The sequence below is a fragment of the Cynara cardunculus genome (assembly GCF_001531365.2).
Source record: "Cynara cardunculus var. scolymus isolate 2C chromosome LG 5, CcrdV1, whole genome shotgun sequence".
In the NCBI taxonomy this organism is placed as follows: domain Eukaryota; kingdom Viridiplantae; phylum Streptophyta; class Magnoliopsida; order Asterales; family Asteraceae; genus Cynara; species Cynara cardunculus.
The window spans coordinates 27,990,289-28,005,185 of NC_037532.1; the positions used below are offsets into that span (position 1 = coordinate 27,990,289).

Genomic DNA, 14,897 nt, shown 5'->3' on the forward strand with positions numbered 1-14,897 from the left:
GTCAGCTGTCTGGCAATACATTTTCTCTCATTTCATCCAGTGCATGGGTGGAAAAACTGGAGGTCAGAAACCAGGCCTCTAGGATCGCCTTAACCATAGGCGTATCTGCGAGTCAGCGTCGTAATATAAATTACGTTGTGGTCATTTTCGATGACCTGGTGCTTAAGCTGAACAATCACCAGCGAGAAAAGGTGGTGTCTTACACCAAGTTCCTTTCGATGGTGTTTGCAAAGATCTTTAAAGATCATTAATCTACAGAAGGAAACCTCCAGGCTTTCAAGCTTGGATCCAGGATTCTGGATCATAAGCTGAGGGACAGTGATGTGGCGCTAACTTCTATTGTGTCTATTACTACATCTTCTCCTCAGGTGGCCATGACAAGGGTAAACCCCCCCCCCTCCCCCGAGTCTAGCTAAGCCACCAAAACCCCTTCAAAATAACCCTCTCAACCAACTCTTGGTTCTCCTCAGAGAGCCAAGAAGTCCAAAAAGGGGACAACCACGTCTCTGACTGAAGCCTCTCAAAAGGTTTGAGCTATTGAAACTAGCCTTACCCTCGAGGCGTCTTCAGCTAACCCTCCTAGCTCTTCAGTGATTTCTCTCATCACTGTCGTATCAGTGGTACCCACCCCAACCGCCTCAGTGACCCAAATCACTTAAGGTGTGAATATCAACGCCACCACCGATGAATACCCACGTCTCTTCTCAACCATTTTCTCTTCTCCTCCTTTTTTGGTCTTTACATATGTCGATGATGTATCAACGACTGTCCTCCCTGATACTGAGACACACACCACTGGACCTGAGGTTGCTCCTCTGGATGCTCCTCAGCATACAGATGTTCATCCCCTCGACGACATCTTTGCTCATTCCAGTGACAATCCTTTGGATGTCATTGATGTCCCCTTAGGTATTCCATCTTCCTACCCGTTCATTTCTACTAACCTTGAGCCTTTTGCTCACACTTTCTCTCTTGCAGGTCCTTCTTCTACGCATCTTCCTGATGCTGAGGGAGAGGAAGAAGATGAGGGTGAGAAATAATATGGAGGGGATGAAGAGATTGATGATGACTATGATATGGCATCGGATATCAAACTTCTCCTCCCCGCTGTTGATTCAGTTCTCTGCAGGATAACTGAAGTCCACCAAGAGATGCCTCGGTAGGCTGACCTTGATGCGAACTTCCTCACTATCCAAGTGGACATTCAAGAAGTTCAGAGTCACCTCCAGACTCTCCAGGAAGCTGTTCAAGCGAACACTGAAGCCATTGTTGTTCTCTCCAGCAGGGCTGACGATGCTCAGGTTGTCGCCGATCAGCAGACTGCACTTCTTCTGCAGATCCTGGATGTTGTCCGTCAACCAGCTCCAGTGATCCCTCCTTCGTTTTCTGCCGATGATTGTGCCCAGCTCTATGAGACGGGGAGACAATGACGACTCTAGCCGGTGCTCTGTCAAGGCTAGAGGAAGTAATGGTTCTCCAGCGTCAGCGCTTGGATGAACTCTCTGGCCAATTCTCTCAAGTATTAGCCAGAGAAGGGGAGATGAGGTCCAACGATAGTGGATCATCTGATGCTCCTCCTACTCCTTCTGGGGCTGTTGGTCCAGTATCAGCTACAGTTGAAGTTGAAGCTGACTCTCCTAGAGCTGAAGCAGTTGCTGTTCCTGTAATCCCGACCACCGAAGCTGCTCCTACTCAGGTTGTCGATGTCGTCCCTAGGGATGATGCTCCTTCCATCACTGCTGCTAGTGATGATGATGATGATGATGATGATGATGATGATGAAGACGAAGATGATGATGAGGATGATGAACCTACCATTCCAAACCCCGGAAGTGAYCTAGATGGCGACGACGACGATGATGATGAAGATAACTTTACTATCAGGTACCAGCAGCCATCAACCGCCACCAAGGGAGTTGCTCTCAGGGATTCTGCATCCCAGGGGGAGCAAAGGGAAGGTGAATCTACTCAAACAAGGAACCACGACCCCAAGTCTAAGGGCAAGGCGGTTGCTGAAGAAGGTAACTTGAAGGTATTATTCAATATCCCTCAACAACCTGTTTTTGAAGACTCTACCTCTCAGGTAGTAGTCACTTCCTTGTATCAACTTCAGATTCCATCAACAACCTGCGGTCGACTGGAGTGGGTCCCTGACCACCCTGTCTCCAGTGCTCCTACTGACCAGCAGATGTCTCAGCTAAAGGAGTCACTCGACCAGACTAGAGTAAAGATTCCTCTTCGTACCTCTAGTGGTGGTGAGTTCGACTTCCTTTCTGAAGCTGAAAGACTCGAGGCATTGAGGGCTAAAGAAGAGCTAGAGCTTCAGAAGAAGCAGACTGAAGACAGCTTGAAGCTGGCCAAGTCACTAGCTGCAAAGGTCCTCCCCAAGAAAAAGTCCAAGAAAATGGTGAACGATGTCCAAGCACTAGACATGTACTGTAATACTTGTAATATTACCAATGATAATAAAATGAGTATTTCATGTACTTTACTGAAAAAAATCCCTGAAAAAAGTAATAGGGACACAAGTCTATGAGTTTCAGTGTTACTTTTTACATTCACTGACATTCTATAAGTCAGTAAATAAGCTTTCAGTTTCAGTCTCCATACTTGTAATTTTCTCTTTGATATAACTTAAGAAAAGTTCTCAAACAAAGACTGACTTACTGAAAAAGATCCCAAAATAGTAAAAAGGGACATGTACTTTATGTATAACTTTTCCTTATTATTATTTGTTAAGACAACTTTCTTTATGTTGCCTTGTTATCATCAAATAGAGGGAGATTATTGATCCTTTCTCTCAGTGATTTGATGATAATCCATTTTCACTTATACGTTGTATTTATGTTTCTGTCTTTTCAGTTTCAGCGATCATCACTGAACTTGTTCAGTGATCGCTGAAGAACTTGTATTGTAATTTGATCAGAGACAGCGATACATCAAGAAGACAACACTCACACCAAAGAACCTTCAGCTAATGTCGAAGACTGAAACTGAAGAATAGAGACTGGTGAGTACGTGATCTGAAGCCGTACTCAGTGATTACAAACCCGTCTACATATATGTGAAGACTGCTCAAGCCTCAGCGAATGATGAAGAGACCTTCAGGTCATTCCAGCATTCAACGATCAAAGGATGCTTGCTTAGCACGATTGTTGTTGTCTTGTCTTTATGCACACAAAGGACAAACCCATACCCTTATAATCGTTGGTACGGTACAGAGCCGACTAGTCGACTCTATTGTCCACCAACTTTAGGTAAAGATGTCTGCCCATGAATAATGCTTTTTGTACTATTTATTGTGGCAAAGGACAAGCCTTCCTCTTAAGGCTTGATACGCACTCTAACCCTACCGTATTGCATTAAATGTTCATTTAATGCACTGGGTATAAATAGAAGTGTTTCTTCTCTATGCAGAGTGTGAGCAACTCACTCTCTAAACCTAATTCTTACTTTGAGCATTTTCTAGCTTAAGTAAAGGATCTTCTCTTTACAGCATTTCTTTTCTCATTTGCTAAGAATTTTTGTGTAACCAAAGATTGTTTACATAGGTTTTCTTACCTTATCTTTCCGCAAACAATCTTGTAAAATTTGTATTGATCTTCTTTATCAATATACATTTTAAATTTGAAAATATTGTGTTTGTATTCACCCCTTCCCCCCCTCCCCCTTTTCTACAAACTGTTTTACTAATCTTGTAGATCCTCAAGGGACCAACATCTCAATATGACGGATTAAAGCCCGATAAAACTCATTAAAGTCAATTGATCCATTAAAACCCTATATAACCCATTAAAGCCCAACAAACCAATGAAACTCTTTAAAACCCAATAAAACCAAATGAAGCTCAATGGATCCATTACAGTCCACTGAAATCCATTAAAGCCCAATATAACTCATTAAAACCCAATAAAACAAATTAAGATTCAATAAAACTCATTAAAACCCAATAAAACTCATTAAAACTGAATTGATCCATTAAAGTCCACTAAGAGCTACTAAATATGCATGTAATGTCTACTGGGTTCGATATGACCACTAAAACCCACTATATCTCAATAAGACCCACTAAAATTCATTATAGCACCAAGAAAACCCTTTATGACTTATTAAGGCTCAATAATACCAATGGTGACTTGTTACCTATTTGATGCAATTACCAAACAACACAAACACACACATTATTATCTAGACATTCACATATATACATACATGGGCGGATGCAATAGCGTGGGGGAGGGGGACCCGAGTCAAAAGCTCAAAAACAATTCCTAGGTTAAAATTTAGGTTTTACATGATTTACCTTTCACTTCTCCCAATTACATTTTTCCACTGGCCCCCAACCCCAATTGAAACCGTTACTCTAACCAAAAAAATCTATTGAAATCAATCAAAAAACCAAAAAAGTTATTCGAAATCGACAAAAACACTAAAAAATCCCTCGAAATCAACCAAAAACTTTAAAAATCCTTCGAAACGTTGTAATTAGATTAAAACCACATCGGATGATTTTGCAGGCCTTTAATCTACCTTAAAGGTGACATCAATGAACAAAAATCATGGATCCGCCACTATACACATATATGTATATATATACAACATATATGCACATCATATGTGGTTACCAAACAACACACACATTATCTATACATTCACATATACACATGCATATAACATATACACAACACATATACACTAACTAAAACAATATATACATATATTCAATCGCGGTTAGCAACCAACACACATACATATCATGCATACATATGTATAACACAGATCGACAGCTACATATAACAAATACACATATAACACATACACATTTGTACATATAACACATAAATGGAAAAATAAGAAAAATAAATAAATCCCTCGTTAATTAGCAAGGGATTAGTGACGAAATGGTTTGGGGTCAATCCTTCGATAATCCGTCACTAATTAGCGAGGGATTAGCGATGAACTGACCACTAGCTTAGCGAGGACCACAAACCCCACTCGTCGCTAGTTAGCGAGGGATTGAGTCTGTCGCTAATACCCAATTTTCTAATGTGTATGATGAGAAGGGTAAGAAGAAACCTTCGCCCTTAGATGCACATTAGGATGAGATTACTGGATCAGTCCTCGTATCAATCGCAATTCGTGGATGAATTTGAGATTAAAAATAATTACGAGTTGAGATCCCTTCTCGCCTTAACTCTCTTCTTCTCGCATGATCTTTTGTGTATGTACACATTGCCGAAAATGAGAATTTTGGCGTAAAATGCGTTGTTATTTTATGCATTAACCTAAGTAATAAAGAACAAGAATGATTTAACCAATTTTACAAACACGTTTTAGCATTTCTAGACCTAAAACTGGGACTTCCTTTTTAATTAAAAATGGAATTATCATTTAATTTAATAAAAATGCTTGATTATAAATTAAATGCGTATTATTTCCATAAAAATAAAAAAATAAAAATCTAGTAAACTTATAATCAAAACTATTGATTTTGGGTGATGAATATTAACACAAAAAGATAAATTATCATGAAATCTTTCCAAAAATAGTACTACGTTCTTAGACAACCCAAAATAAAAAGTGTTGCACTGTTTTCAGAAAAACCCATATATTTCATATATAATTCGTCTTAACAATATCATATTTACATAAATATCTCGCTCAAATAACCAATTTTGTAGCCAATAATAGGATCGATGTACAAAAAACGGTTGAGTGCACGGGTATCGGTTTAGTAAAAAAAGTAATGTAAATTAGGGTCGTGTTTAAGGGCGAGGAGTATCATCACCGACCAGTTCTAAAAAATCGCAATCATTTGAATAAGTTTATATGAACAAGTATTATCTTGTTTTCAGATAATAATAAAAAAGTATTAGTTTCCTAATAACCATGTCTTTCTGATTGATACAAGACCATTCCTAATTGGATCAGGTTTTCGATTATGAGAAGACGGGAAATTGTTGCACATGATAAGCATTCTTATGTACCGATACATTGGATTTAAACCCGTTGACAGAAACGGATAGAGTTATTTCACCGTTGTCGCTAAGTACCAAATTTTGACAAGTTTGAGCCGAAACATTACTAATTCTATAAAGATGATAATCCATATATAATTACTACACAGATGAAATCAGATTATGTGTTGGATAACTAACGGCTCCAGACCAAAAAATTCATTTAAGATTTCTATTTTATGGATCTTATTTACAACAGCCATATCCTTGATTCTAGATATCTGGTTTTTGTGTCATATACGCGTTTATCGACCATAAGTTAGCTTATTTTTTAAACTTATTGAAAGAGTCCTGTTTGATTATCCATAAAGTAATTTATAAACTAATTTTTTAGAAAGTTACTTCAAGTAGGTTTCAATACGTTTATTTTACCTTTTTTTTCCCAATTAACCCATATGTATTTTGTCAATTAATTTTTTCAACATGTCGTTTTAGGTTATTTTACAGTATCATCTTATAAGCTAGTTTTTATCAAATATAAAAGGTTTATCGGCTTACGAATAGTCTATTAGCCAACAACTAGTTTTTTATTTAAGAGTCGGTGTAGGGTTGGCACCGGTAGAGACGGACCTAGGAACTTTTAAGTGCTGGCATAATTTGATTATAAGAAACGAAGATATGGATATTTTTCACGAAATCGTTATTGATCGGTTTTTTAGTTCATTGTTTTTTTTGTACGTGAATTCTTGTGTCCACGTCTTTTATCACAAAAAAGTTTAAAAACAAAATAAATCTGAAATTAAAAAGCACTTGTACCTACTTTGGGGAAAAGACTTATTAACCGATTCAAGGGAAATTTGTGTTCTCATTTTAGTTTCAAAATATATGGCTACACATAACAAAATGATTCAATGGGGGCATCTTTCACAACTTTAAAAAAAATTACACTGCGACGGATGAACGAACCGTATCCACTAGTGTGGGTCCACCCCTGAGGTACTGCTTACGTTAGAGAGAACAATAGAGGTGGCAAAATGAGAAAGACGAACATATTGAATAACAGATAAAATCAAGTTAGATCAGATAAACCTGATAATATTTTTTCTTTTTTTTATTTATTGATAAGTAATTATGGTATTAAAAATATGATGATAATGCAAACTATTTATAAATTATTGTCACGTAAGGTAAGAATTTATAAGACGATCATAATTTACCATTACAAGCTTCTTATGATATACAAAAGGGTCATTAGCCTAACTCAAGGTTCAAATCCAACTAAAAGTAAAGAATATGTATAAGTGTTTTTTGACAGTTGCTAAATAGTTTGGTGCAAAATAATTAAGTGATCAGAATGATTAAGAGGCTCTCATGATATAGTGCAAAATGAAATGTAATTGTTCGATTATTGTTTACAATGAAATTAGGATGCTGAATGGTTAAGGGAGACCCATGATACCACATCATTCAGAGGATTTTAGAACCATTAAGAGACAGACTTTTTCTTTGTCAAACAATATTAACCTCTTAATGATTCAGATGCTGCCTCTTAATGAAATTATTAAGAGGTAAACAAACAACTCCTTTAGTATTTCTAGTACATAAATATTATATACTTCAAAAGGAAGTTATTTATTATATGTATATAGATGAAGTAGCGTATTGTAATGACCGTATTTTTGATGATAAACGAGTATATCGATTATATGGAAAAATTATATGTTTTTAGGTCGGGAAAATACTGGCCTCCAAATACGGACTCGAACTTTCCCGGGCTACTTCTATTAAGACAAGGGTGCAGGCTTATCGAATGAGAAATCGTCTTCGTTCTTCGTGTCATCTCGTTGTCGAGGCATGTTCTGATGATCAACTCGTACTTTTAGTAAGTGCATGGACGATGATTCCGGAGACATTGGCTCGGATTCCAAATCTGATACATCGGTGTCCTTGTAGACCATGGACGGTGGTGAGTGACCCATGGTTTTGAACCGTTGGAGCGGACCAACCGAAGATGGCATGGATGGAGTGGGGATAGGACCGAAAGTGTTCCCGATTGTCCGTGTAGGCGAATTGCCACCGGTGCTCCCGCCACCGCCTCCACGTTTTTTCTTCACGGCCATTCTCCAATTCATGAGGGCTTTGGATGTTTGTTCGTCGAAGATGGATTTCTTCATGTTCGAGCCCATCTAAAAACCATGTTCAAGAATCCATATGAACTCAAAATTACAAACTAGTCCAGACTGGTTTCTCTCATAGGGTGCCTTTAATACAATGACAGGACTGTACGCGACGAGACTAGACTGACAAGAGTGAGGTAGGCAGGCGAAAGAATTGTGGAAGTTTTTATGGTTTTAATTTGACATGGCTAATTTAGTAATTTACCTATCTTGTCTTATCTTGCTGATTTTGTTTCCAATTATTAAGATGGGACAAAAAATGCATTTTGTCCTACACAATCTTTTTCTTGTTCGAGTCTAATGTTGCGCCAAACATGAGAATACAAGTTTTTGTTCTCTCATGTCCTGAATACCAAACGCACCCTCAGGGATCCCGACCAAAATGATTTTGAATTTGTCGCGATCCACGAACTTTTCATAGGACGACTGTCAAGAAAGCTGGTATGTAAGGCGGATACCATACCTGGGATACAAGGGCATAGAGCGGTAGTGTTATGTAGCTGCACAGTATGAGAACGCCAACCCTATGAAGAATCGACACAAAATCAATTTGATCCGATGTTTGACAATGTGGCTGTTTTCACCTGGAAATTACATTCTTACCCGATGATAAGCTTCAAAATAACAAGTCTGATATTATCGTGGAAGCAAGAACCGATCTTATATTCATACTGCACAAGTAGAAAAAAAGTCTCACATTCACCAATGGTTAACGTGAACTTCTTAGAATTGGAAAAAGTAACAGCAGCCTTGGTGCACCTATCTAATCCACCATGGACCCTTGGGTGCACCAGGGCTCCTCGTGTTCGTAAGGGTCGGGAATGTAAATCCGTGTATGTTACCCATATCCAGAAGAAGTATGTGATTTGGAATGCATTCTGTTAGCAAAAAGAAAACCAATAAAAAGAGTCATTAGCAACAATCCAAACGACTCCCTTTTATCTCCTGCAAATCTTAACCCAATGTAAAATTAGCCTATGTTTGGAACTAATAAGCTAGTTGTTATAAGCTAGTTGATAAACTACTCAAGTTTGGTAAAAACTAGTTGATAAGCTAGATGACAAGATAAAATAACTTAAAGAAGCATGTTGGAAAAAAAATAATTGGAAAGCATAAGGGTATAATTGGAAAAAAAACTAAAAAAGCCCTTAGAACTTATTGAAACGCTACTTGAAAGACGTTTTAAAAAAGCTAGAGTATGGTAAATCAAAGCTCAAAAAATAAGCTAGCCAGTCGCCAAACATAGCCTTTTAACGGCTTGCTACCATCGTTACAAACAAATTGATGGCGTGGATGTTGGTAGAACTATGAAGTAGAGTTCTTACCTGAAACAGGGCGAAGTGTATAAGATGAAGAATTAAATGTGGTTTCGAAAACCAAAAATATTTATCGGACCCTTGCACGAGCGGTATGCCTTGAACAACTGCGTGTCTTTCAGTGATTTCAAGAGCCATTTTCGTCAAGATAGCTTGAAGTTTTGTTCCTACCGCTAAGATAACCTGTGCAAATTATTCAATCATACATTTCATTCTCAATCGATCCTCAAAAATATAAGAATGTTAGTAACCACACAACAGAACAAACAAAAAGAGGCTCTTACGACCAACGGAAGCAATGATGCCCAAAACATGGCTTGCCATCCTGCAAGTGCAGAGTTTCTCAATATCAAGAACTTGTAAATCTACAATATAAGAATATGTACAATATAAGAATATGTACCTTATAGAGAGAAAGGAAGTTCCAAAGTAGAGTAAATTAAGATTTTTGTCCCTGTGGTTTAGAAATTGCGACTATCGTTTGCAATTTATTGCTATTTTTGTCCATGGATTAATTCCTACCTTTAAAGTACAAGGGACCAAAACATTAAAGAATTGTAAACCACATGGACCGAAACAACAATAAACTGTAAATCATAAGAATGAAAATAGCAATGAATTACAAACCATAGAGACGAAAACCGCATTTTCAAAATCATAGGAACGAAAATTGTAATTATTAACAAACCACAGAGACAAAAAAACATAATTTACTCTCCAACATATATTGAGGAGAACAGGTACAAGTTTAGCCGATTTGAGACTCTAAGACACCCCCTCCAACCCAAAATAGACTTGCACAAATTGTCCAAGAGTGTCAAGAGAGGGGGCTAAACGGGTACAGATTGCCCCGAAGTGGCGAGTCCCTAGAGTGGTAGACCTTGGCTCTAATACCATGTGAAAGAGTATGTGGAACCTCATCCAGTTACTCTCCAAAAGAGCCATTAAGAAGAAAAGGAAGCTTCCAAAAACATTGAGGAGAATTGGGCCAAGTATAGCCGATATAAGACCCTAACATACAAGATTTGAACCAATTTCAGAAGGGTAACATTATCATAGTCCAACGAGTTTGCCTTTTGACTTCAAATTAAAATGGAACTTTTTCGGATTCAAATTTGACAATTTTTTCTAAATTTTACTTTCCGAAATATTTCTATATTGCAACTCTTTATATGCTTCATTGTAGCTATCAGTTTCTTCTACACTTGATCCACGTCAATTTTGAAGCTAAAACATCACTCATTTGACATCTGGAAGTCAAAGGTTGACTCTTTCTGATAGAAAGTTGGTGATCAAACTTAAAGCACTACTAATTTAGTAGTAATGAGCTTACCGTTAACATTGAGGAGCAAAAAAATCACGAATGATGCCCAGAGTACAGGACTGCGAACAACACAAAGTCAACAAGTCAATCATCATAATCAAACAAAGATCTGGAAGAACAATGGGAAACAAATTTTTGGCACCTGATGCCTACAACTACTTGGAAATCGTCCTCTAATGACCTCTTAACATACTTTTGGAAGTTAAACTTACTCCCGCGAGCTAAATGAACCTAAACCATTAAAAATATTAGTGATTTAGATAGAGCCAAGAGCCCAAGAAGACAAATTGAGTCAAAAATCGAGATCCAAAAACCCACATTGATGAACCCATTTCGCACCGTCAAATAGTCAGACTTGCTAACAGACCTGAAAAATTGCCGAAAGAAGCATCCCTACAAGAAACCAAACAAGTGTGGTGGAGTTTAAGGATGGTGTAAGGAAAGTAAAAAAACAAAGATGTGTGACCGTGGCCTCAAGTACTTACAATGTAAAAGAAGAAAGGAATTCTAGTCCAGAAACTAGTGTGCGCTTTCACAAAAGATGTCTCGTGGGTTAGCCTGAATCGTGAAGTATCTGTATTTTCAATCATGGCTCAGAACTAGTGGAGTAAGTTATGCAAAAATGCGTAATTTTTGGGCTAGATTTTCTTTAGGGGTCATTTACCAACACAAACTGGGTAAGCGCTTACCGGGCAAGAGTCACCACCATCACTTACCTTACTGGGTAAGATCAAGGTCATCAAAATAGCATAGTATAAGTGTCTCTTATCTGTTAAGTGCTAACCGCATAAGAGTCACAACTCTCACTTACCGAGTAAGATTCTCAATCAGCAAAATAGCATGCTAAGATTGTTGGTGAAAACCATCTCTGACCAGGTAAGAGGTAAGTGTTTAGTTATGCGGTAAGAGTCAATAAGTTCAGTAAACAGCCTCTTTGTTCGTTTTTCCTTTTTGAGGAAGTCATAGAAGTGATTGTACCATTGGAGAATTCGTAGTTGTGGGATGAAGTCTCCTCCTCCCACTGCTTCCAGCCACGGATCTGCATATATATTCATATATATAACTAGATACGTAAAAGAAACATATATTCCCCACGTTCATGATAAATTCACCTATTTGTCCATTATCATTATCAAGTATATTGATACCCAACTAATAATCGCTCCGTCCCAAAATAAGTGCACGCAAATGATGAAAAAGACCCACTACTAGAAATGTGTAATTATTACACTTTTTAATTAACTAAATGACAAAAAAAATTCCTTAATCATAGACGGGGGAATGAATTTCTCCATCTCATAATTAAGAGTAGAATTGGAAAATATGCACTTACTTTTGAAAGTGGACACTTATTTTGGGACAAACTATGGACACTTATTTTGGGACAAACTATGTGGACACTTAACAAAGGGACTATTAGCTTAGGGTCCATTGAGGTTCTTTTGTTATGTCACAATTTTTTGTGACAAGAGTTAGTATGTGCGAATTTGGAAATGGCCAATTTGACCAAAAGTCAAACACTTTTCGAAAATACCAAACCAAACAAGCCTGGTATAACCCAACTGGAGGTGGGTTCTAGGGGGTAAGATGTATGCAAACTTGACTTCTACCTTGAAGCGTAGAACAGTTGTTTCAAAATACATGAAGTATATAAGGGTCTCACGATCTAGCATTGGAGCGAATATAGAGTTACATGCTAGTCAATGTAATGTACCTTTAGTCTTCCGAGAGCCATAGTGACAGCACTGTATGCCACATGTAAGACGGCAAGAAAGAATATGAGTATGTGCAATTGATGCAGTCCATCAACAGTTATAATCGCTACTTCACCCTATCAAAATATGAGCTTTTAGCTCACAATAACAACAAATTATGCAAAAATAGCAATTCAGTATTACTTTTGTTTCTTGAAATTATTTTCTTTATGGAAGTATTGTCTCAATGAAGACTGTTTAGTAGCAAAGCTAGCAGAAAGCCAACCCTATTGCACTTTGTTTTGTAAGTGTTGAGGAGGAGGAGGATAAGTCTTTGAAGATTGGCTTGTATCTGAACTAGTAAAAGGGTGACTCTTGGGCACCAAGGTTCCATGGATTTTCAAGTGTTGGGGAGGGGAAATGACTAGTTTATAAGCTAATAACTAGTTTATTAGCCAACAACTAATTTTTCAGTCAACAAATAGCTTATCTGCCAACAGCTAACTTATGTAGCATCTTTGCATTTGACAGAGAGGCTATTTATGTGACTTAACCGTGCAGCCTCCTGGTCAATAGCCCTACATGTTACTCCAAGCCTTCAGATCAAAATTACCTTCTTGCAACTGGATTTAGAGGCTTCGGCTAAAGATCTACGATGCTCATACCAAAGAAGCAATCGGTGGCTTCCTTCTTCTTTGTCATCTTTCTGAGGTTTATCTCTCACCGGACACGGCAACATTGTATCAGCAATGCTATCCGGGATGCATATTTTGGCTATGTAATATTGACTAAAAGTCAATAGTAGTGAAATAAACCCCAGAACCATCAACTCTACACATTCCGGAAAAAAGAAGTCCATAAATCAAGAATTGTTCTTCAAATGGTAAAGAAAATGAGAATTTTTTTATATTTACCAGCCTTGACCTTCTCCAAAGCTTCAAACATGGCTTTCTTCCGCTTCTCTGTGAAGAACTGTTAGAAATTTTCATAGTCTCAGTAATCACTAAATACAGAAATAAATCAATAATCGTACTATCTGTTGCAATTTAGCCACAAAACCGATGGGTTCTTCAGCAATAAACCAAAAATAATGGAATTTGGGTAAGAATGAAATCAATCATTCTTCAATCCTGAAAATGTGGGGGGAATGTGGGAGAAAGTCAAAGAAAATGATTCAGATAAAAGCAACGAAAAGTCAAAACACAGAATTTGTGGGAAATGGAAAAGTTTTATGTATGAACTTAAATCGAACAGGTTATGTGCAGCCAGTTGCCTCTAAAATATGATCAAATGTATGAAGAGTTAACAAAGATTACCTCAAATGAATGATCAAAACCAATAGATTTGAAATAAAACAAAGCCAAAATCAAGGAAAATTAGCAGAATCACTCAAAGCGAAGTTACCTTTCCAAGTTTGTGAAGGATTTTCTCTAAAGCTATGGAGATGATGATGATGGTTGCGCAAACCCCAGCAACGGCCCACGTGGGTGTTTGATCAAGTTGCCTTGAACCCTCGCTTGTATCCCCTGCCATTTCGCACACACCGCAACACACACGGATACAAAATTAAATAATTTAGAGAGATTGGTTTTGCAATTTGAGGAAATGTAGGTATGAAACGCATGAAGAATTGAAGGGTTTTTGTCTCTGATTTGGTCATCCACACAAGAACAATTGGAAACTACTATTAGTTTATTGGTAGTGATGAAGTTGTGATGGAGCAGTAATGGCGGACTGAGCAACGTCGGTGGACCCATGAATGAATTCTATCGATTTCTTCCAATAAATTATTCGATCGTTTTAAAAAAACATAGCCGTCCCGCCTCAAGTATGGATGCTTCTCTGTTGCTAACAATGGCGGTATCGGAAGCAAAGTCAACCTCCTTCTGAATTCTTCTTGTGATTAGAGAAATTTATCCAAACTACCCCCTCAGGTTTACAGAAACTCCAAACCCACCCCTGAAAGTTGGTGGAATTCTCAATGTGCTAAACCAAATCCCATAAATCCCACCTAAAATGCAGGGTAAAATATATGCATACATTTCCCCTATCTCTATAATCGTCAATAAAACCTTTATCTATATATTTGTCTCTTAACTAAGGGGCTCTTTAACCAAATGCTTATTCGGTAAGTGATTACATATAGGAGTCAACACTATAATTTATTTTGATGAGTAAGATTTTAGTACATCAAAACGTATTGAATGCAACAATTTACCGGGTAAGCGCCTACCTGGGTAAGAGTCGTAATCTTCACTTACCTGGTAAGACTTCATCCTTCTCATCGTTCTTACCCGGTAAGATTATTGGCCCTTGTTATGTTCATCCGATAAGAAAATTTATTCGGTAAGCACTTACCAAATGAGGGTTTAGTAAACGGCCCCTAAATCTCGTAGAATGGCCCATGCAAAGCACCCAATGTTTAGGTT

General features: G+C 37.7%; 1 protein-coding gene across 1 annotated transcript; it reads right to left on the reverse strand.

Moving 5' to 3' along the window:
• Positions 1-7,651: 7,651 nt before the first annotated feature.
• Positions 7,652-14,278, reverse strand: LOC112513324 (MLO-like protein 8). The gene is made up of 15 exons (XM_025119555.1): positions 13,873-14,278; positions 13,383-13,440; positions 13,082-13,299; positions 12,489-12,605; positions 11,753-11,813; positions 11,260-11,348; positions 11,093-11,167; positions 10,917-11,005; positions 10,784-10,833; positions 9,735-9,775; positions 9,460-9,633; positions 8,977-9,012; positions 8,738-8,805; positions 8,598-8,658; positions 7,652-8,143 (listed from the first exon to the last, which is right to left on the reverse strand). The coding sequence occupies exons 1-15, from the start codon at positions 13,999-14,001 to the stop codon at positions 7,742-7,744; spliced, it is 1,668 nt and encodes a 555-aa protein (XP_024975323.1). The 5' UTR covers positions 14,002-14,278; the 3' UTR covers positions 7,652-7,741.
• Positions 14,279-14,897: the final 619 nt, after the last annotated feature.